Raw genomic sequence first — 23,148 nt, 5'->3', positions numbered from 1 at the left:
GTGCCTGGGGGGCAGTCGTCACACTCTGCTGCCCCTACAATTACAAAGGAATGGATGAGTTATACTTTAAATTTCGATCAATCAAATGAAGTAATGTGTTTCCATGATTTATCCTATACCGGTGGTGTTTGAGTAGGTCCCATCAGGGCAGGGTACAGGAGAGGATGAGCCCACATCACAGTAATGTCCCACAGGACAGATGTCTCCTGTCGTACCATCTGATGGCATGGAGGACTCTGCTCCTCCTGAGCAGTAAAACCCTATACATCATAAAAGGGTTTTATTTTATTTACTGATAATAAAGTCTTTATTGCAGATTTCTGTCACTTTTATTGTGTAATATGTGGTATTTTTATACACCAGTTGACCTTTTCTTGGATTGTTACTTTCACAGAGTGCAGGTTCTTTGGGATCTTAGCTATTAACCTCATGAGACATTCAAACTCTCATACTGACCTAAAAAATACATATTACATATTAATACTCATACCTGTTTCACAGATTCCTGATGGCTGGCTGAGACCAGTAGAGTTACAGTAGAGTCCAGGAGGGCAGGGCCAGCAGGAGGACAGGTTCTGCGCACCCACAGCATTGCTCCAGGTTCCTACGGGACAGGGGTGCTGCTTGGGGTGTCTGGTCCCTCGTAGACAAACATATCCTGCAGGACAAACGCTGCCAGAGGGCACAGCCACCTGAGGGTACAGAGTTACAACAGTTCTTTTTCTATTTATATAGCTGGAACAATTGACAAAGACGCATCTAAGTAGTTCAAGTGTCTGGGAAATTAATAGCCGCCGTCAAAATACCAGCACAGCTTTAACTTTAAATGCTGATGTAGCCGAGGGAAAAATAAATTCCCACCTCTTTAATTGCCCTACATTTCCCTTAAACTGTGACTCCCCTGCATGTGGCTCATACTACATATTGACGAAGGCTCGCCTCACACAGTGAAACTAAATCATGGGCATAAATCATTCATAGGCACGCAGCAGAAAAAATGCAGAAACTAGACAACTTTGAAGTCCTTATTAAAAAAATGCATTATAGACCAATTTATGCAAGTACCTACCTCCCTGACTACAGTATAATGTATGCAGTAGAAGCATACATTTCTTCTAGATTTGAAGGAAATGGGAATGTGTCAGGAAAACATAATTGTTTTTATACATTAAATATATATACATGTACATTTATTTTAATCCCTGCTTGTGCTCAAATCCTAGGACAACTGCATAGCTCATTAACCCAGAATGTTTTAATGTAGCATTAGTTTTAATTAGTAGTTGTTCTGTCTTACTGGAGCAGCAGTTGAGGCTCCAGAGGTGCAGTAGTGTCCAGGCTCACAGAGACCCTGAGGGGCAGACAGAGCGGCCCTGTTGCAGAACCAGCCTGCCTCGCATGGCCGACAGTGCTGCACAGCATCGCCTCCAGGCTGGTCAGAGTAGGAGCCCTGAACGATCACGAAATATCATTAAATATCATCTACATTAATCTAAAGTGGATAAAAAAAGAGACAAATGTGATTTAAGTACAGTAATAAGAGCTATAAGTGAAAGAACTGACCAAGAATACAGAGACAAACACCACTAACCGGAGGACAAGGGCGAGCAGCTGAGGACCCTGGTGGACAGAAGTGTCCTGGGGGACACAGCGGTGGCTTGGATAAGCCAGACAGGTTACACAGTCGGCCTCCCTGACACTCGAAACAGGCTTTTGCACCTCGAAGCTGAAGTGAGAGAACATTCAATCTGGTCTGGACTAGAAGCAGCAACATGCATTTTATTTCTTCAGTTTCAATGGTCATCTGTTTTTGCTCTTCAACTTCATGCAGCATTATAGAGGAATTAAAGAATCCTCTAACAACACACGCATCAATGTAGCTGAACCTGGCTCCTTCCTACCGGCTGGAAAGTGCCAGGAGAGCATGGTTGTGCCCTGGCTGCTCCCTCCAAGGCGTAATGACCCTCTTCAGCCTCATTCTGAGTAGGTGATGCCGAGCCAGAGGTGCAGTAGTAACCATGGAGACAAGGACCTGAAGGGGAGGTGCTGTTGGACCCTGAGCAGTAGAGCCTGACAGGGTGAGAAACATGTTGGCACAGGTTTCCATTTGGTCCTCTCACAGCGTGTTAGCACAGAGGACAGAAGGTGAGTGATGTTACCCTGGTGGACAGCTGAGACACTCCTGTGGACTGCTGAGTCCAGTGCTGTTGCTGAAGGTGCCAGGGGGGCAGGGGAGAGGGGAGGCCGAAGCTGCTGGACAGTAACTTCCCGCTGGACACAATCCTCCTGTCGGCCCATCAGCTGGAGTCTGGAAAAGGTCACGGATGCATGTTGAGGTGGTCCAGAGTGAACTTTACTGAGCACAACACCTCATGATGCAGTATGTTACTTTCCTTGCAGCTATAATATATAATGAAAAAACAAAGGATTAACAGAATATATGATTAGAATATATTCAGAGAGCCACTCCGTACTGAGGATCTGGCTCTCTCTCGACAGTAGAATCGCTCATTGCAGCTTCCTGATGGCTCCTTCAGTCCTACACCGGCGCAGTATTGGCCTCCGCCACAGGGGGAGCACTCGGACCGGTCACTGAGAGCTGGACGTGAGCTGTAGGTCCCCTCAGGACACGGCTCAGGAGAGGAGCTGCCCTCTGGACAGTAAAAGCCCTATGGAAGGATAGAGAGAGAGAGAGAGGGAGAGAGAGAGAGAGAGAGAGAGAGAGAGAGAGAGAGAGAGAGAGAGAGAGAGAGAGAGAGAGAGAGAGTGAAATCTGATTTATTGCTCATTGACGTGTCTGTCTTTTTATCTTATCTTATCTGTACCTCTGTGCAGACCGTGGGCGTGTGACTTCCTGGTCTCACGCAGAAATGTCTGGATGGACATGAAACACACGCGTCACCACTGTGGCTGTGTGTGTTGTTCCTGTACTGACCAGCCTGACAGGGGTGGGCATACGGGTAGCCAGTCCCCAGGGGGCAATAGTGCCCATCAGGACACATCCCTGTCTAGAACCGGAGAGTAGACAGTGTAAGAGAAGCATGTTGTTCGTTTTGGAAATGTGCATATATATGTAATATTCAAGTTACATTAAACTCAAACAACAATTGTATTGATACTGGAGCTTTATGAGTTGATGCCTATTATATGATCATATCTATTCACCATCTTGAGCCTGAAAATTATAGGTTTTTCTTAATATTGTTCATCTATTCAGTATCTTACAGGCGTAACAATCGGCTTCTCCTGTGGCCTCTGAGAGAAGCAGTACTTCCCCTCTGGACACTGGATGCACTCGCTGAGGTCACGCAGACCGGGAGCGTCGCTGTATGTCCCATTGGGGCAGGGAATGGGATTGGGATTCTATGAACACAATCACATCAGCAGTCAGTCTACCATGAGCCCCCCTCGGACTATCCACATCCTCTGCTGTGTGCGTTGTTGTGTAACTCACGATGCTTCCTCCAGGGCAGTAGAAGCCACGAGGACACAGGGTGGCCGAGCGCTGAGGGTCTCTGGCCAAACCCTGAGAGCACAGGAAGCCTGGGGGGCACACCATGAGGCTCAGCATGGCCTCCTCGCTTGTGGTCTCATTGCTGCAGTAGTGGCCACGCAGGCATGGCGAACACTCCACAGAGCCCTCGTCCTACACACCAGAGAATGTCGAGGAAGATTCAGAGGTGATGTTGAAGATATCAGCACAGTATGGGGGAGGGACGCAGGAAAAGTGAGTGAAAGAGTGAAAACACGAGCGGGAGAAAACGATCCAATGCAGAAGACGGTGGCATGAAACTGATATTAATCAATAATCAGAGCAACATGTGAGCTATAATTAAACTCAGCATGTCTTCAACTGCCTCTCTAGCTGATATTTACAGATGTACATAGATGGTGAGTAATCTAAGGTGATTTCGTTGTGGGCGGAAAGCGCTCAACTAAAAATAGGACGATCAGTATCTTCTGGAAGGACCAGACTACTGGCTTTGGTTTCCACTGGTTCTGTCAGTTAACCAGTCACAGTGGGCTGTGTTATAGATGCCGACTTACAGAGTAGCTGCCAGTTCCACACACTCTGGTGTTGACAGTGCCTGAATGGGGACAGAAATAGCCGGCGGGGCAAACAGAGCAGTCCTCCAGCCTCTGACCTCCTTTCTGAAGCCGAAATGTGGAGCTGAAGAAGGACAGGGCAGAGACGCCGCCTTAAATCATCGTCACTACACCAGTGCTATCAATTACTGTGTCACATATACAGGAGATAATTCCTACTGTGTACATCATTCTAATACTTTTTCTGCTCCTCCACACTGTTATGTTGCTTACGGAGGGCAGGGTGAAGGTTTGGACGTGCCCTGCTGACAGTATGAGCCTTCAGGACAGGACAGGCAGTCGTCTGTGTGCCTGTTTCCCATTCTGGTGCTGTAGGTCCCTGCACGGCATGGGAACTGAGAGCCATACACAGTCCCTGATGATGCAAATCACTCGATTTAATACATTTCCTGATCCATTGGGTAAATATTGTCTATATTTTTATGTCTTTACGTTCATGTGTACCTTCAGGGCAGTAATGTCCAGAGCTGCACCTCCCTGATGGAGCTCCAGCCCCAGCCAAGCAGTACCACCCCTGCGGGCAAGGCCGACACTCGCTTTCAGCTTCCAAACCGCTGAGACCACTCCATTTCCCCACTGGACACTTGTACTGGGTGGGAAACATCGTTCCAGGGGGACAATAGTGTCCAGCAAAGCAGGAGAGTGGAGGTCTCTGGAGACCACCAGTACCTGGTTAAAGACGGAGAAGAGTTTGATGAGGTCCCACATACGTAAACCTGACAGGACATTGAATCAGGCAAAACACCTCCAAACATCTGAGTAAGGGTGTGAATGTGCCACAGGTGTGTGTGTCGAAATACACCTCTAAGACAGGCATATCGTGCAGGACACCGCTGACACTGTGAGCGGTCAGTGAGGTCGGTGCGGTTGCTCAGTGTCCCGGGTGGACAGGCGTTGGTCGGAGCGTTGGGTTTGGAGGAACCGGGGGGACACACAAACCTGAGAGGGTTCAGACAGATGGATCAAAGACATGGGGGAACAATTATACAAATTGTATTGTTCTATCTTCATACTTCAACCAGCTGACCTATAACAACAGGGTTATAAGAAAACAATATCGCTTAAGGACAGTATGAAAATCAGAATGTACTGTATAGAAACATATATTTATCAGGAGAGCTTTCAAACCATTTCCTTGACCGTGAGCAGGTCACTGACCCTTGTATACAGTCCACGTCAGGAGCTTTGAGAGCCACCTGGGTGCAGGCCTTTCCTGCGTGACACTCCCTGCAGTCAGCCGGCTCTGCCTGTCCCTCCAACGGGTTGAAGGTGCCTGGTGGACACGGCCTGGGGTCTCTGGTCCCCTCAGGACAGTAGAAACCAGGCGGGCATTTGAGACAGTCTTTCACACCTGGTGAGAACATTCTCAAATATGTCAGGATTCAGTTTGGAGTTGAATGAATTAAGACAAACCCCAGTGTACCAACTATACATTACTTCCAGACTTACCTTTATTTGAGAAGTGAGTGAGTTCTAGACATTCTGTTGATATAGTTAAATGTAATGGAACTAACTGTCATTTTCCCGGTCTGCTCTGGTTTAATTCTCACGACAGCACACAGACTGAACACTCATTTCCTTTTATAGTCCTCAGTCCTTCACACTGGACATGCAGTTCCAGCTTCCATCTTGCCATTTGGTTTTTTCTAATTATACACTTTCTGTCATTGCCCTCTCGGCATCCATCTGCTGCAAGCCTACATCCTCATCTCTGTTCGTCACGACAAAAACAACAGTTACATTTCCCATAATCAGCCTATACACTAAACTTAAGCAAAGTTGAGTATGATTATGTATGGATTACTTATTGCCCCTTGGTGAGGGGTGAAGGTGCCTCGAGGACAAATCACTTCCTCCAAGGTGCCAGCAGGGCAGAATCTCCCACGAGCACAGGGCAGGCCGGGGCCTGAGGAGCCTGACACACACACACACACACACACACACACACACACACACACACACACACACACACACACACACACACACACACACACACACACACACACACACACACACACACACACACACACACACACACACGTACAATTAACATACAAACAGGCAAAGTGCATCATGCCTAGTGCGTGTAATTCCCGCAAAAATACACAATGTTCCTTCATGTTAGTGTGGATGTAATCACTTGCTGTTCCTTCACTCTAATTGGGTGCTGTTTGATTGGGATCGGTGTATCGGTGCTACGATTTACCTGCAGGACAGAAGCGTCCTTCTCTGCATCTCTTGCAAGCTGTCCTACTTGTCTGACCCAGTTGTTCCCCCGCTGTTCCAGCAGGGCAAGGTGACCCGTTGGGGGTGGCGGTGCCCTCCTCACAGTAATAGCCCTGTGGGCACATAAACTGCGAGGTGGGCCTCTGTGAGCTGCCTTCCAGACAGTAAAACCCTGGGGAACAGTATTTATAGAAAAAGTCAATGAGCTGTGTTTTTACAGATTCTCTATGGCGAGATCAAGCAAAACAATGCAGAAAATAAAACAGGCCAATCAGACTAGAGAAAGTCTAAAGATGGAATGCAAATGTTTGCGATAAAGGAGACCTGCGGGACAGATTGTGCAGTCTCTCAGCGTCTGCAGACTGTCTCTGCTGCCATACGTCCCTGCTGGACACGGCACAGCTACGCCTCCCACGCAATAATGACCTGCAGCATTAAGAATAAAGACAAATTCATATCATTGGGCGGTATTTCACAAAGAGCATAAAATGGAAGCTGCTGTACAAATTCAGTCACAGGCTCATAAACACTCACCTACGGGGCAGACAGAGCAGCCCGACTCATCTTTGTCATCTTTGTATGTTCCTGCCCGGCAGGTGGCGGCTCGAGTGGCCCTGTGGGCGGGCCCGCTCCAGCGAGGGGCCCCGGCTCCCCCACACAGTGACGAGGTGTCGTTACAGTTTCGGCAATCGGTCTGGCCCTGTGCTGAGGACCAACCATGAGGACAGGCCAGCGGCTGTGACGTCCCATGATCTGGACAGTAACTACCTATAATGGCAAACGGAGGGAAGACGTTCGAAGACGCTGATTGAGGAGCAGCTTGAATGTGTCTCATCGTATTTTATGACTCTACTACCTGCTGGACAGTTGAGACAGTAGACAGTACACACAGTGGAGAAGAAGCCTGGCGGGCAGTCGTTGCACCCGGTGTGGTCAGAGTTGGGCTCCTTGCCAGGCCCACACTACAAAGCACACAATGAGATATAACAAAGGCCAAAATCCATATGTTTGATTTAGAATTACAAAGTAGACAAACTGACAAGCCATTACGACCTTATAAGGAAATCCAGAGGTGCAGGCGGAGTCCAGGGGGCAGGTCAGACACTGGAGTAGCCCCTCAGGAGAATGATTCCCTGGGGGGCACAGGGAGAGGGTGGCATTGTCTGGATCGCAGGAGAACCCTGAAGGACACAGCCTGCAGTCCACTCGGTCCTCTGAGGTGATCAGACCTGGAGAACAGGACTACAGGACACCACGCACTGATAAGCACCTACTGAGTGTAATGTTGAGACGTGACAAAGAGCGTTTCTGTCTGGGATCGCTCACCTGGCAGTCAGTGATGCTGCTTTTCCCGGTGTAGAGGTTGAACGTTCCTGCTGGACATCGATGAGGAGCAGACACATTGCCAGGACAGCTGTTTCATAAAAAAATACATTGATTTAAAATATGTTTTGATGAATGTTTCCAATTCTGAATATCTACGGAGTCTGCATAATCCAGACAAAGTTGATGACATACAAATGGCCAGAGGGACACTCCAAACAAAGCTGGTGGGACATGTAAGTTCCATCTGGACATGGACTGAGCTCAGAGTCTTCACTCAGGGGAAGGTCGGCACCCGCTTCAGGTAATTCTAACAAATACAAATAAATGAAGACGTACCTCAGTGAATTTGATTTACTCTTTTTAAATTGCAGTCCCATAAACATAAGTCGATATATCAATTAAACAATCACAAATCTTCTTACCTGAGGCGAATTCAACCTGTTGCAGACAAAGACACCAAGCTGAAAAACAGAAAACTACCATCTGCGAGCGCGTCATTGTGGAATGTTGAATCAAACTTCACATTCATTGGATTATTTGTGGCTTTTTCACTGACTGTCTAATCTGAGCCTGTGGGACTGAAAGTGAGAGGGCCTGACTCGCTGAAAGTGAAACAGGAGCATGAAATGTGACTCCCAGGCGACTGCATGAACCGCATCCAGCGATGTTCGCCTGGAACTCCACTTTCATAATGCATGAGTACGTGCTAACGCTAACCCAGATATTCTTTCTGTTAGGCGATGGGCTCAATTATTTATGTTACCCGAGTCATGCGTGTCGAGGCACCAATGAAGAAACACAGGGGAGGGCCCAACAAACACCAAATAGCTTTTTGAGACTGAAAAGTATTAAATAGATAAGCATTGAATTCAATATACGCTCCTGAAATGGTTGTAAATACATGAAGTAGTGCATGAATGTGGCATACTTTCTCTCTTCTGAAAGTGTGTGACAGTGTGTGTGACTGTGTGTGTGTGTGTGTGTGTGTGTGTGTGTGTGTGTGTGTGTGTGTGTGTGATGCAACTGCAGACAGTGTGCATGCATGAGCAAACCACAATTCCAACTCTCTCTGCTACAAACCAGCTGCAAATGTAAACTTTTCCGACTTCTCAGTAAAATGCAGGAGTAAAATCAGTCCTATATCAGTCCCACATATACAGGTGCTGGTCATATAATTAGAATATCATGAAAAAGTTGATTTATTTCAGTAATTCCATTCAAAAAGTGAAACTTGTATAATGTATACATTCATTCCACAAAGACTGATATATTTCAAGTGTTTATTTCTTTTAATTTTGATGATTATAACTGACTCAACTTTTTCATGATATTCTAATTATATGACCAGCACCTGTAGATCACATATCATAACGTCAACAATATGCCTTATTCCTTCACATGTTCCACCGATCTTTCCCTCCTTGCAGGAAGTCAGAGTGCAATGAAATGGAAAGTTCAGAAAGTTTCAACCCCCGCTGGATCCTGTTGTTTACCACTTCCTACACTCAAAGCTAAGGTTTGAAGCACAATGTGTTGGTACATGGTGCAGGTGCAACATTACAACATCTTTGACTGCATGAAATTAAGCAGCGGGATTCAGAAAGCCTACAAGCCTGACGACGATGGTCTCAATCCGCCTCGCTCTGCTCTTTCTTTGGGTCATCCCAGGTAAAGAATGCATATGATCTTAATCACTGGACTGATAAATGTGTTATTGTGGTATACACACACACAGATTTAAATGTACCTCATGAGATATTCTGTCTTCTCTTTGCAGATTTGGTGAGGTGTGGGTATTTCAACATGCAATTTGAGTCCTTACCAGTGACATTGGGAAAACCTGTGACTCTAAACTGCACCTTCAACTGCACTTCTGGGTTCGTCCGTGGCTGCTGGAAGACAAAAATGGACTCTTCGGACTGTCTCGGGAAGCAAATCAGCAATTGCACAGTGTTCTATCGGATACCAAATCTGACTACCAGAGATCTGAAGCGTATATTCCATTGCTATACACAATACACTGACGATCCCAACCTCAAAAAAAAGATAGAGCGTATTGTGACACTGCGTCTTCAAGGTAAGCAAACGTCCTCGTACACAATGGCTCCTGAATATTAAACAATTGACATGAAGACTAAACAAAATGTTAATTGTTTTTCTAGCTCAAACAATTGCCCCAAACTGGACAGCTAAACCTAAAACGACAGCTGGAAATGGTGAGCTCTGACAAAAGATCAATGTCCAACTAGATAAAGTAAAGTGTGTCATATTTTCAATTCTTTTACCTCAACATGTTGTGTTCTAACACATTTCCCAGTGTCTCTTTCTGCTGAGCCAAAAGACCAAACAAGAGGTGAGATACTACAATGTATAAACTCAGAATATCACGATGGATGGACGGATTTTGTTATGAATACAACTGATGTTTCCCGATACCAACAGGGGACCTAACTGGAATTAAGGTCTTGGCGACGGTAACTATCGTTGTGGCCATTGTGCTGGCAGCATTGGCCGTTCATCTCTGCGTGAACCGGAACAGACAGAGCTGGAACGGTAAAGGTGATTGTGAAGATCTTGTATTGCGTTTAAAATCATGTCTATAAAGTATTATGTCAATTTACACAGATATCTGACTTTGCTGTTTGTCATTTTCAGAGGAGCTTGTTCTTCCAATGTCAGCGTAAGTGCTAGTTTAAAGGGAAAAAAGTGGAATAAAATCACTATTCAAAGTGTTTTGGGTGGTAATACTTCTTTATTGGTTCATTTTTCTAGCTCACCATCTGCTCCTCCTCATGGCGTCTGCTCACCAGCTCCAGGTAAACAGTTTGCGTTTTAAAGACCGCAGAATGATTTTGTAATGGCCTCTAAACGAAGTCGTGTCTTTCATCGTCGTTCCTCAACCCCAGGCTCTTCATCAACACACTGCGAAAGAGTGATAGTGCGGATTCCCACACCAGGTGAGACAATCTCTGGATTTGACGCCATCGCGCCTTCTTTTCTTGCCGCTTTCTCTGCAAAGACTTGATAATTATCTTCTGACCCAGATAACGAGAGCGACGACACAGAGGTTCCATATGCCGACATAATGATCACAGTCCGAGGTGTCAGCACGCCAGAGCTCAGTCAGGTCTCCTACTTGACCCCCGGAGATCAAAAAGAGGTGAGAAGAGATTAATGAGACTGCAGAACCCAACCGCTGACCACGTTACCTTTTAATGACCTCCCAAATCGGCAGATGTTTGAGAAGATCTTTGCAGCAGCTTGATTTAGATTTAGCACCTCTCAGAAACATTGCCACTATCACTTAATATAAGAAAAGGGGAGATAACTAATAAACAATAAAGCATGGCCACAACTCCAACAACCATAACATGTGGGAACAAGATAATGAAGTTATAGTAATGCAGTTTGCTGGTGCGACATCTTAAAATACAATCGAAATTGCTTCATTAATGTCCAGGATGTGCTGAAGATTTTGTTCTCCTTTGGTTGTAAGATGGTCCTTTGTCTCTGCTTACCCTCCAGTGTTGGTTGGATGAGTCCAGGTATGTCCTGCAGGCCTCACGCTCAGCTGACAGGCTGCATGTCCACCAGCCCAGAGAGGTCAGCCGCAAGATGAGCACCAACTCCGAGTACGCAGTCATCACATATGCCTGACTGGAGGAGAGCTTTAAATCAAAGCTGCTTTTGCTGAATATGCTGTTCCATGTTATCTCTTTCAAGAAAGTGCTGTTTTATAGGGAAATAAAATTCTGTGTCTACATAGTGTTTATATCATCAAGGTCTTTATTTCTTACTTGATGTCACATTAAATACAATAATAAAGCTGTTTTCTACAACCTTTCCTCTTTGATTTGTGATTTACTCTTTAGTTAGAACCGTGTGACAGGACCAAGGGCAGTAAACACACCCGCCTATGTGAATGTTAGATGGAGTCATGCATCAACAGCATCACACCCCGAAGGAGTGAAAGGCTCATGTGGGGGAAGAGTCATTGAAATGTTCCCAAGCTCCAGGGGAACAGCAGCAGTGCCAAGACAAGAAACAAGTTGAATAAAGGTTCCTTGTCCTCCTGCTTAGCCAATTAGGCGCCGAGCGTAAGAGCCAGAGATAAACTGAGAGATTGGTATTTCATAAATCGATGACATAATTTAGTTTGTTAGTTTGGATGACATGTTTGGTTTGATGACATCACTTTTGTTATTAAAGTAGCTGTCCGATGGTCTAACAGTGTTGTAAGCGACATTGGAAGCGACACAGTTTCTTGACTGTACGTTTGTCTTTGTAATTTTTGTGTTTTCTAATTTAACATTTAAAAGAACAATGACCTAGTCTCATTGTGCACGTGGCAGACACTGTTTGACGAGCCTCAACCGGAAAACTTTTAACCGTTTATAGGTAATGATGACTTACAGACAAATACCCAGATGTCCTTTGGTGTCTTGAACTCTAGGGAAAGTGTTGGCAACAAGAAACCCTTAGTCGCATTTTAATGATTAAAAGGTGAATAATGATAGTAGTTGGAATGTGAAAGTAGCTGAAATGTTCATGTTAGTGATAGTTTCAAGACAAAGGGAAGTAAACACAGATGCTCATTACTCCAGACCTCTTTGACGCATTTGAAAGTGACTGCAGTGTTTATCTCTGCTGTCTGTAGAGAACAATGGCAGTGCCTTTTTCCAACACTCACCTGAGGGTCCCATATGGGTTTGGCTCCATCCTGGAGGACCTGACCAGAGAGATCCTACGAGACCAGCCTGAAGACATTCCTGCCTATGCTGCACGCTACTTTGAAGCCCTTCTAAAACAAAGAGAAGGTACAATTGTAAAAATTTGTCAGTGTCACTCATTGTCAGTGTTGAGATAATTAACTGTGGTCCTTTCTGTCTTTGTCTTTAGAGAGTGGCACAGGTTCTGCAGGAGGGGAGCAGAAGGACAAATTTGACAATGCCTACAAGGCCAGTTGTAGTAGTTGTTAACATACTTACATACAGAATAATGATGTCCTTGTTTTTATGCGAGTACTTCATCATTACATTATTTTTCTATATTCAAACAGGATCATGCAGTTTGAGAATCCGCAACAGAGAAGACGACTTGTGAGTGAGTCTCGCCTTGTGAACCATAGACCGCTAAGGAAAAAGGAAGAAAAGATGAGAATGTGTTACATGTAGTCAATGTACTTCTGTGGACAGAAGACTTTGTACAACATTGTCTGATGATCAAATAGAAATTAAATCTGCATGCAATCCTATTGTTGAGGAAGTCTGGTCTAATATCCAGATTAGATCAGAAATAATGATAGATGTGATCATAAAATATAACATATCTGGGTACAAATAAAGTGATAAGAGTCATGTCACAGATTTCCAGACAGATTAGTATTTAAAAAAAAAACACTAAAACACTCAAAGCGGTGGCAGGTTTGCAGTGTTATTAAGAGTAAGAAGAAAGGGCACCGCAGGAAGAGAAGAGGCTGTAGCTGAAGAACAGTCACAGATCTCAGGTGAGCCCCAGAGAGCAGTAGAAGTATTTTCAAAATGTACCACATATTGCTGCATAAAAGTTTTGAGTTGTTTATTGCCCAATTTTTTTTTTTTACTGGTGCCCTTTAGAAAAAGTGAGTCATAGTCATATTAGTCAGAAAACGATGAATTCAAATGTCTCTGAAGTGGAATCATATGGCGTCTGCATAACTTTGCATATGATAGGTTTATTAAAACACGACGGGAGGGCCTTAAAGGACTAAGGGAACAGAGATGACATCCTGTGTTAATAATAAACAATAATGCACGGGCGCAACTTATTACATGTGGGAACGAGATAATTAAACTGGTGCCAGCACAGAAATGGGATTGTGGGACTTTGGAATCCTGGTGCAGGTTTTCCAGACGCTCATCGTGTCTATTAATGAATTCCATGAGCTCCTCTGGCTCAGAAAACAAACACGCAGGAGCCACAAAAAATAGCACAACTGTGCCTCTATGTTAATTAATGTTTTAGCTTTGTTTTAACGTCTTAAGACAAAATAGAAAACGCTTCAGTAATGTCCAGGGTGTGCTGAGTAATTTGTCTCTACTTACACTCCAGTGTTGGACGTCGGAACGTTTTTCCACAACCTTTCCTCTTCAATCAATGTTAAACTTCCTTATTTCCACTTTTGAACCTTGTCGGAATCCGTAGTGAGAATCGTTACCTAGAAACGTATCAACAAGTGTGTTAATGCCGAGTGTACACACAGGAGCGTTCTTAGCTATCAACTTTAAACAGCAACGGTACGTACGCTTTAAAAGTTGTTTCTTCTAATAGTATTCAGGAAATATCACCAATAACCAGTTAAAAGCACGGTGACCATCACGCTGTGAGAAAGTTTTGGAGCTAAACAATTTCGTATCAGCGTTTGTTTTGCTAGCCTGTTAGCTCTTTTCCGCTTCCGGTTTCCTGTGCTGAAGCAGCGAGTTGTGTCTAATGACTTTAACTCCAATAAATATTTAGTAGAGACGACGGATGTGAAAAACACGAATATTGTACTGTTAACTAATTTTTTACATACATTTTACAAAAATAGTTAAATTTAGCAGCTGTTGTCCTAAAGAACAAATTATATATTGTGTATTTTTTTTCTTATATTATGCATTTATTTATTTATATGGAGCTCTTATATTAATTATATGAAGTCTACCAAACAAGAAATCCTTAGTTGCATTTGGATGAATCACTACATAATAATAATAATAATAATAATAATAATAATAATAATAATAATGATAATAATAATGGTGATGGTGATGGTGATGGTGATGATAATGATGATAATAATGATGATAATAATGATGATAATAATAATGATGAGAATAACAACACATAAAAGTTTGAAAATCCAGAACTCTGGGACGCTTTTGAAGGCGACTCTCTGCTGTCTGTAGAAAACAATGGCAGTGCCTTTTTCCAACACTCACCTGAGGGTCCCACGGGGGTTTGGCACTGTGCTGGAGGGCCTGACCAGAGAGATTCTACGAGACCAGCCTGAAGACATCCCTACGTATGCTGCTTACTACTTTGAAGCCCTTCTGAAACAAAGAGAAGGTACATTCCAATTGTTAAGATTTTGTGCAACCCAAACTCTCTGACTGCACTCATCATCAGTGTGGAGATAATTAACTTTTGTAGCTTTGGTCTTTGTTTTCAGAGAATGGCATAGACCCTGCTGAATGGGCTGCCAAACTGGAAGACAGATTCTACAACAATCATGCATTCAAGGCCAGTTGTAGTCTTTGTTAATAAAGCTTCAGTATAGATAGTATTTGTGTTTTTATGTGAGTACTTCATTACATTTTTTTGTGTTTATATCCATACAGGCTCATCCAGTTGAAGAATCGGCAACAGAGACAATGACTAAGTGAGCTTTGTTTTGTTTGTTTTTGCTATTTGTTTTTATTGAAGCAAACATTTTACATGTCATTGTGCATACAATTGTAGGACGTGGGTGAGTCTCGCTTTGTGACCCATAAATTATAAGATTCAGTTGTTTATTGCCTTTTATTTTTATTTTTACCTTTTCAGGGAAAAGTCTAACGACTCCCAAACTGATGAACCCAGCCTTGCAAATGTCCCCGAAGAGGAAGATTCAACTGAGAGTGAAGGAGAGGATGGAAAGATCGCTGTTACAGATGAAGATGTTTCTGTGGGAAAAGAGGAATCAGGAATCAGGCTCCCACTTGTGGGTGAAGTATCTGAAGAACTGAGTGGAACAGAGGAGGAGGAGGAGGAGGAGGAAGAGGAAGGCCAGAGCAGAGCTACACTTGATCAGGTCGAGACAACAGCTGATGAGAAAGAGAACAGATCTGTTCAAGATGAAGACGAGGCTGATTTAGAACCAGACTTGTCATTGTTCAGTGTGATTGCAAGTGCAGATGTGTGCGCTCAAGAGTTGGGAATGGCAGAAGACAACGGCGATCAAACAGTTCACAAACGAGACACTGCAGATGTAGACGAGGAGTTTACAGACACAGACGGAGAAGAACAAACTGAATTGGTGTGTGCAGAGGAGCTTGGAAGGACGGAGTCGCCATTAGAAGGACGTACAGTTGACGTATACGTCCACAAAGATGAAAGCTCATTACTTCAAACTAAAGACAGTGAAGACCAAGCCCCCAGAGAAAAGCCTCACACAGAGGAAAGTTCAGAAGGTGATGCTACAGCAAAAGAAGACACTTTGGTTGAGGTGAACTTTGAAGATGTTCCAGAGACTCAGAGTGTTACTGAAGCTTTGGAGAAAGAGGACTCTGTAGAAGTGCCACAAACTAATGTATCAGCGACAGAACAAGGCAAAGATTCCAGGGAGTTTACGGAAGAGGGGACAGACGATAACACACACGGGACAAAGGTCCTTAATGAACCTAAAATTGAGGAAGCAGAGCAGGAAGCTGATGGCCTTGAGGATCAAGTCAATGTGCCTTCTGATACAACAAGAGAGAAGGCGGACGCCAGCGACTCTGATTCAAACGATAGTGGCGAGGATGAGAAGGTAAAAGATGACGAAAACATCGTCATAGCTCGTGAACCCACAGTCGAGACAGAAGAGAAGACGCTGCAGGACGGAACAAAAGTCGTCCTCTCTGATGATCAGGACAACAAGAGAAATAACGAGACGATAGTCGAAGCCACGTCTGAGGAGTTGGAACGAGAGAAAACAAAGAGTGACCTCGGAGAAGAAGAGATGGGGGACATTGAAGGAGAAGACAGAGAAGACGAGCGAGGTCCTGGCGAGTTGGGGGATCAGTCATGTCTTGAAATGAGCAATGGTGCTGCAAAGACTAACTTAGTCATCCATCCATCATTGGCCAGAATGGAGGCTGAGAGGGAATCCTCAGAGGAAACTTCAGAGAAAGCTAGAGAGCGTCTACCAGAAGAGAGCGACGAGGGCCAGACCCACGTAGAGGCGCGGTCAGAGGACACGCTGGAAGAAATAGAGGTCATGCCAGAGTGTCCAGAGAGAGGACAGCCTGGTTCTGATGGACAGGAGAGTGATGTGGTACGGGAAGAAGGCAGCAGCAACATCATCATCGCCACACAAAGCGCAGATGAGCTGGATTCAGACAAGCAAGGGGGTCAAAGGCCACTTGGGTCAGAGAAGGACGCAGAGTCCGAGGACAGGAAGGTAACCAATGACTGATTCCTGTCCTGTTCCCTTTAAAACACATTCAACACATTTTTCTATGCCTTTATATTACAGTTGAACCCTTTTCATTCAAACGTGGTTTGGTGATGTGTTTGTTTGTCAAGTTCTATCCTAAGCTTCTCGCCTTTGAGCAAAGTCAGATCGTAGGAATCAGATTTACATGTTTCATTGTATACCGGAGACAGATCCTTTGGATTATCCATCCATTTTCCCTTCCTTATCCAGGTAGTAAAGCAGCTCAGGTGTTTCTTCTACCAGGCCAGGTTAGACCTTCCTGGGTGATCCCAACCTACGCCTAGGAATCTAGGAACACCTAAAATCCTCCAAATTTGGATTCGATTCAAACCTTAACACAGAATCAAAATAAAAGTATTGATCTTCGTCATCCATAATGTCTTGTACTTTATAGTCGTGACTCATGTGATCTGGGTGTAACATCAGTCTTTAGTTTGACTGCAGTCGTTCCTCAGGTAACCTACATAAAATAAACCCTTCAAGGACGCGTCAGATCCACATGGCCCCTCTCTTCTCTCTCTCCTCTGGACTCTCCAGGGGCAGATGATGGAACGCATCCCCAAAAATAGTCGCACTCCCTCAGTGAGGTTCAGGTCGCTGCTCTGGTAAACTCTGAATGTCATCAAACAAGTGTCACAGACGCTCACAATCCGGCGTGGACGTCCAACATGATCTGTGTGTTTGTGTGTTTGTGAGACAGAGATCTCGTTGAAAGCCTTTTCCTCTGTTGCTTGGTGCTAAATTACAGCTTTAATACCGAGATTTTGTTAGAGCCAAATCCCTTCTGCTCTTGGGAGACACAGATTGAAGCTGGGCTCAGTAATCTGTCATCATAAAAGCCCGATTGAACAATTTATCTTGTGAATTAGGCCTGTAAGACAGTTTTTCAGTTTTTTTTAACCGCCACCACAGTTAGCCTGTCTGATTTGTCAGGACCAACACGGCTCCAAACACGGATGGAGGGAGTGTAGGAAGGAGTAGTGAGAAAGTTTCCATGGTAACCCCTCACCATCCTGCTCTCTCCTCTCTCTGCGTGTGTCGTCATGGAATTAATAGGAGAGATGGTGATGCTGATAGTTGCTAGGCACCATCTGCATGTAATCTACCTTTCATATGAGCCTTTAAATCACACATAAAACAGTAAAAGACCACTTTCAGTATTTCCACACGCGGTTCTTCGTGTGCTCTTGCTTACTGGCTCAATTACTCTCAGGTGAAACAGAACAGCCACCAAACTACACCGTATATAGGCCATCTATTCTGAAACTGACCTACCTGCAAGTGATTGTCTTAAACTTTTGTGTCTTCACCTCAACGTTCGCGAGGGCCTGTGATGGTTACAGTCGCCCGGCCGTGTGTGAATACCGTGTGTGAGATACACTCGAATGCGAGCTGAGGAGAACTACATTATGATTAATTACAGCCACATTTAATCGTGCAGCGGTTGTCAATCCTGCGAATAATTGTCGAATCCTTGATTGATACGGCGATTCAGCGACTGAGAGGAGGCGTGACAGGGGGATGTGATTTAGGGGATGACTTCATGTGATGTTTCAATGGTTTGTAAAGAATTAAAATGAGGTCCGATAGATGGATGTTTCAGTTTCGCTCCGTGTCTTTTCTCTGAGGCAGGCAGCAGCGGAGTGTGGGCGGCCATACCAGCTGGGATCAGAGGGATGGAGAGGGCTGTTAGCTCACTGTGTTTATAATCAATGTATAACACCTCATAGTGCAAAATAGTCCAAGATGCTTACGCCGTTTCCTTTCCACACTATTAGCCGAATTTGAAACTCAGCAATAATAGTTTTGTTGACCATCTGGCACTGACATAGTATTTCTATATTGGTCATCTGTTTTTAGCAGTGGACTTTCTTGTTGTAACACTGTAACTTGTGTGTTGTCATGGCGCTCGCTGCATGCAGTAGTCACTTATTGAGTTCCAAATTAACAACCGAACTTGAATGAGCCCCAGTGTTAAACTTCACACCACTGAGGCAGGCGAATCTCAGCTTCGTCCCCTCGGCCTTTGGGTCGTGTGTGTGTGTGTGTGTGTGTGTGTGTGTGTGTGTGTGTGTGTGTGTGTGTGTGTGTGTGTGTGTGTGTGTGTGTGTGTGTTGATGTGAGGGTCTGTCAAAGGTGAACACAGCAGGTTTGCAACCTTAAGGACAGTGAAGAGATGGAACACATGCTGTCATGTTTGTAGGAGGTCTCTCTTTCCCTCCCTCCCTCCCTCCCTCCCTCCCTCCCTCTCTCTCTCCTTCTCTCTCCCTCCCTCTGTCCTTCTCTCTCCCTCTCTCTCTACGTGAGCGGCTGATACCGAGCATACACTGATTGTTAGTTAGAGCCAGCGAGGCATCTGTATCATACCAGCGGCTCTTTCGAGGCATTCGAGGCTTCTAAACGGCTTAGGCGAGGTCAGCTCACCCGCAGACTGAAGTGATGGACTGTCACAATGTGAGTAAAAGGCTTCAAATTCACTTCAACTTTTCTTCAAATTCAATTTTAACTGCTGAATAGTTTAGTAGCTGTTGATAATATAGTTGTTTACCGGTCACAAATAGATAGAAACATATCATTTCAATCGTTTCTGTGTGTGTGTTCTCTATTCTTTACTTAATTCATCTGTCTAAGCTGAGTCATGTCAATGAGTACTTGTCTTTTTATGATAATTTGCCAATATTACACAAGAATCACACCAGAATGCAGCCAAAAAGCACAAAAACACAACCAGAAGAAGTGAGAGAAAAAAAGAACAACCGCAGCTCTGTGTTGATGGAGTCGATTCCAGCTGCACAGCGAGCAGCCAGTCAGTCAGTCAGACAGAGAGGCTAATGAGTGCTGGCTGAACAGGTGGGTGGTCGTACACCCACACACACAACGGAGAGGGGTTTCACTGCCTTGTGTGTGTGTGTGTGAGGATGACAGTGGGCTCCGTTCTTCCCTTTCTGTGCAAAACTGTCAGTCAGAGCGACGTGCAGCAGGGTAGCAGAGCAGATTCCAGGGTTTTTTGGGTGTTTACATAACTCGGCGCTATTCCACTGACACTTTTGTGACAGGCAAGAATTCCTGCCTCTTCCGCCCACTTCCACGCGTCTCCGCCGGGACAGTGAGATGGAGCTGCTGCTGCTGCTGCATCTTTATTTGGTTTTGCTGGGTCATCTTTTTTTTCTAGTGGAATTTTGCAGGGAACAAATTCATTTTCCCCGTCAAAAAAATTTGCCGATAAAGCTTTATTGTATTTTGAACCATAACTGCATCTAGAATCAAAAACATCCCACTCAAAATGTTTGTAAGCATCTACATCTGTGAGGTTTGTGTGCCAGTGTTGCCGCTTTGTCCGGCTTCACTCCTTAATGGAAAACAGTAGATTACACAACAGGCATGTTTTCACCAGCACTCTGTTGTGTATGACAAGTGGAGCAAAGGATGGAACCTCCCCAGAGCCCCGAGTCAAGTCATGCGAGAGCCGCTCGTCAACAAACACAAGCACATTTCACCTCACTGTTATAAGACGTCGCCTCTGTATTTAAAGCTTTGTTTACCGTCCTGTGCGTGGGCCGTTTGTCTCAGCAGGAGGAATGCAGCCGGCCCCAGGAGGAGGAGGACATCATGGACATCCCGCTGGACGACCCAGAGGCCAACAGGGCCGCCGCCAAAATACAGGCCGGCTTCCGCGGCCACATGACCCGCAAGAAGATGAAGCCGGAGGACAAAGCGGAGGGGGAGGAGGTGAGCAGCAGTGGGGAGGCACTCAACGGCAGCCAGGGGGACACAGGTCAGTGGCGTGTAGAGCCAAGAGATAAGACTGGGTCAGCATAATGCCACTGAGTATGGCATTATGGATAGAGACTATAAGGATGGTGTTGTCACGAGCGCCCATACAGCAGGTGGTGTGAGGTAAGTGATGCAGGTGGGAGGGGAGGGGGGAGTGGAAGGGGGAGGTATAATGATTTAGAATGAAAACATCTTCTCTTGAAATGTCTCGAAACTTTGATTTATAGCAATTTTAAGATTAAAGCGGCTCAGGTCAGCAGAGTGTGTTGTGCGTGATTCCTTCATGATTATGTATGACTGGGAGGAGCTTCACATTGCTCACAGCCGAACACAAGCTGACGCACCATTTAACATGGCAGAAGAAAAAGCATTTAACAGACGTACATGCATAATTAAATATACCTTTTAGAGCCCCTCACGCATTCTCCCTTGTGTGATTAATGCAGAGTGTAACTGAGCGACTGCAGCTTAATTACCCGACGGGGTCTCCAGCAACAGAAGATTGAGGATTTCAATTAACGCCTCAGACAAAGTGGTTATAAATAAATCTTGAGTCACTGTTCAGTCACTTCAAAGAAGACAAGTCAGAATAAAAGTGCGGAGTGCTTCAAGAATCTAGTTCCCGTCTTAAAAGTGTTTTTCAGATCAGGAGGTTTGGACTTTAAAGGAGGCTAAAGATGCAAACTATAACTCCAGCGACGTGAGAGATATTCCCTGCTTAGGTTAGACGGGGGAAACTTGAACGTTTCGATTCCCACGACTCAAAAGTTTCACATTTTCCCCTAAAAAGACGGACGGGCCTTCTCTTCAGGGATGTGTGATGGCACCGGGGGGGGGAATCCACGTCATCCGACTGCTCCCTAACCCAGATGCCGGCTGCGTCGCCTCCGTTATGTAGGAGATGTTATTTATATCTCCAGGTGCGTTAGAAGTGCAAGGCAGAATTAATGGACCTGTCGGACAGGAACAGAGCATCTGAAGCTGAAGTGCCTCCCTCCCGCTGGAGGAGACCCCCTTTCCTTTCCACCGGCGAGAGACGGGTGTGCAAGCTCGGTTACATCGGCCTGAGGGAAAATCCAGAACTTCTACTTTGTCTTTGCGTCATTAAACCTTCAACATATCTGTGTTATATCAAAGCGTAAACGACGAAGATTCAGATGTCATTGCAGATTTGAGTCTGTTAACGTTTTTCCCCTTTGTGTGTTTTTCTAGAGACAGGAGGATCGGGGGCAGTAGAGAGCGACGACACATCTGTGCCAGAGCAGTGAAAAACCCCCACCACCACACACCCCACACACACACACACACACACACACACACACACACACACACTGTCCTGACCCGGATGAAGAGGAGTGCCGGCTGATGCACCCAGGAGTTGTTTCATTTCCCCCCCCCCACCCCTCACGCCCACACACACGCACACACACACATACATTAGCAGTGTATAGAGAGTGAACAGACGGTTTTTGAGGTTGTGTTTAATGCGGATTTTGTGAACTCTTAACACTCCTTCCCCCGGCACTCTCACCAGTACGGATGTCTTTGACCCAGAATTTGCGACTCACTGCATGTACTTGTGAAACTTCTGGTAGTGTGCTAGTTTTTAGATGATGAAGATCTGTGAATGTGAAAATGAATGTCATCTAAATGCTAAACAGGGCTTATTTTGAAAGGGTTCTGTGTGTGTGTGTGTGTGTGTGTAAACGCATCTCCTGTGTATCCTGAGTAATCTTTTGCATAATTAACGGCTGAGGTTGTTTTGCTTTTTTCGCGCCCGTTTTTTTCCTCCCTTGTCTTTATTCTTCTTATTATCGTTATTGTTATCATTGTTTGCCTATTTAACGTGCTCAGAAAAAATTATGATTAAACTATGAAAATAATCAAAAGTGACGTAGCTATGTATATTTGATTTCTTCTTCTTAAGTTTTCGGTTTCATCTCGACTGTAATCGCACCCATCACACTTTTCTCTTTTCACCTTTTCAAGCATTTTCTATAAATCTGATCTTCCAGGACAGTTAGCATGGCGTAAATTACACTTTTTGATTTTCCTTTCCAGATGCTTTTGATGGTAAAGCTTTATCTATCTAAAGAGGCGTATAGATCAGTGTGCTCTGTGCTTTGTGTTCGATGGGTTTGACTTGTTTGACTCGTGCTTGAATCGAGTGTGTAAAAACTGAATTATTGTCCGACCTGCAGAGCTTTCCTGCTTGAATACTTCACTGAATGGTACCTTTGTGTAGAGTTATGGCATTATACACTAATAAATCCACCTTAAATATATGGTCAAATGTGTGTTTTACACTTTATTACGCTGCGTTTTCCCCAGACAGAATCTTTGATCTTTCCAGCGTCTCTGTTTAAGACCAGTGTGTGTGTGTTTGCTTCAGTGTGTCTTTCAGAAATGGCTGCTCATTTAGCTGGATCCTCTCTTGTGTCTCACTGCAACACAGACGCACACACACACACCACACAAACAGCAGGGCAGCGTTCCACCAAACACAAACCAACAAATGT

At 44.8% G+C, this 23,148-nt stretch overlaps 2 protein-coding genes and 1 long non-coding RNA gene across 4 annotated transcripts; 2 read left to right on the top strand and 1 right to left on the bottom strand.

The window, feature by feature from the left end:
* Nucleotides 1-9,157: 9,157 nt before the first annotated feature.
* On the top strand, nucleotides 9,158-11,501 carry LOC142995037 (uncharacterized). 2 transcript variants are annotated; one of them, XM_076145920.1, is made up of 10 exons: nucleotides 9,158-9,327; nucleotides 9,437-9,736; nucleotides 9,822-9,875; nucleotides 9,977-10,012; nucleotides 10,102-10,212; nucleotides 10,315-10,339; nucleotides 10,432-10,475; nucleotides 10,566-10,616; nucleotides 10,704-10,819; nucleotides 11,185-11,501. In XM_076145920.1, exons 1-10 carry the CDS (start codon nucleotides 9,282-9,284, stop codon nucleotides 11,314-11,316), a joined length of 915 nt encoding a protein of 304 aa, XP_076002035.1. In that variant the 5' UTR covers nucleotides 9,158-9,281; the 3' UTR covers nucleotides 11,317-11,501. The 2 variants fall into 2 exon arrangements, with proteins under 2 accessions (XP_076002035.1, XP_076002033.1); XM_076145918.1 differs by having other exon boundaries at nucleotides 9,159-9,327; nucleotides 10,102-10,218.
* Nucleotides 11,502-11,619: 118 nt separating this feature from the next.
* Nucleotides 11,620-14,058, bottom strand: LOC142995038 (uncharacterized). The gene is made up of 4 exons (XR_012961481.1): nucleotides 13,943-14,058; nucleotides 13,743-13,855; nucleotides 12,648-12,791; nucleotides 11,620-12,460 (listed from the first exon to the last, which is right to left on the bottom strand). It is a non-coding gene; the product is annotated as an uncharacterized LOC142995038 (long non-coding RNA).
* Nucleotides 14,059-14,591: 533 nt separating this feature from the next.
* On the top strand, nucleotides 14,592-22,898 carry nrgnb (neurogranin (protein kinase C substrate, RC3) b). The gene is made up of 4 exons (XM_076146321.1): nucleotides 14,592-14,745; nucleotides 15,588-16,819; nucleotides 20,426-20,584; nucleotides 21,842-22,898. The coding sequence occupies exons 1-4, from the start codon at nucleotides 14,592-14,594 to the stop codon at nucleotides 21,863-21,865; spliced, it is 1,569 nt and encodes a 522-aa protein (XP_076002436.1). The 3' UTR covers nucleotides 21,866-22,898.
* The last annotated feature ends 250 nt before the right edge of the window (nucleotides 22,899-23,148 follow it).

This window comes from Genypterus blacodes, unplaced genomic scaffold (genome assembly GCF_046128005.1).
Source record: "Genypterus blacodes isolate CSIRO-AG114 ecotype Tasmania unplaced genomic scaffold, CSIRO-AGI_Gbla_v1 ptg000032l_1, whole genome shotgun sequence".
Taxonomy (NCBI): Eukaryota; Metazoa; Chordata; class Actinopteri; order Ophidiiformes; family Ophidiidae; genus Genypterus; species Genypterus blacodes.
Note: the sequence above shows the minus strand (reverse complement) of the source record. Positions and strands in the feature narration are given on the sequence as shown.

What these genes read in the sequence shown, in the direction of transcription:
- LOC142995037 (XM_076145918.1), top strand. Translation starts at nt 9,282, where the DNA reads ATGGTCTCAATCCGCCTCGCTCTGCTCTTTCTTTGGGTCATCCCAG. An exon ending in ACAGAGCTGGAACGGTAAAG is followed by an intron (nt 10,219 to 10,314) that starts GTGATTGTGAAG and finishes TGTCATTTTCAG; the next exon opens with AGGAGCTTGTTCTTCCAATG. An exon ending in AGTGCGGATTCCCACACCAG is followed by an intron (nt 10,617 to 10,703) that starts GTGAGACAATCT and finishes CTTCTGACCCAG; the next exon opens with ATAACGAGAGCGACGACACA.
- nrgnb (XM_076146321.1), top strand. Translation starts at nt 14,592, where the DNA reads ATGGCAGTGCCTTTTTCCAACACTCACCTGAGGGTCCCACGGGGGTTT. An exon ending in CCTTCTGAAACAAAGAGAAG is followed by an intron (nt 14,746 to 15,587) that starts GTACATTCCAAT and finishes TGTGCGCTCAAG; the next exon opens with AGTTGGGAATGGCAGAAGAC. An exon ending in CAGAGTCCGAGGACAGGAAG is followed by an intron (nt 16,820 to 20,425) that starts GTAACCAATGAC and finishes CGTTTGTCTCAG; the next exon opens with CAGGAGGAATGCAGCCGGCC.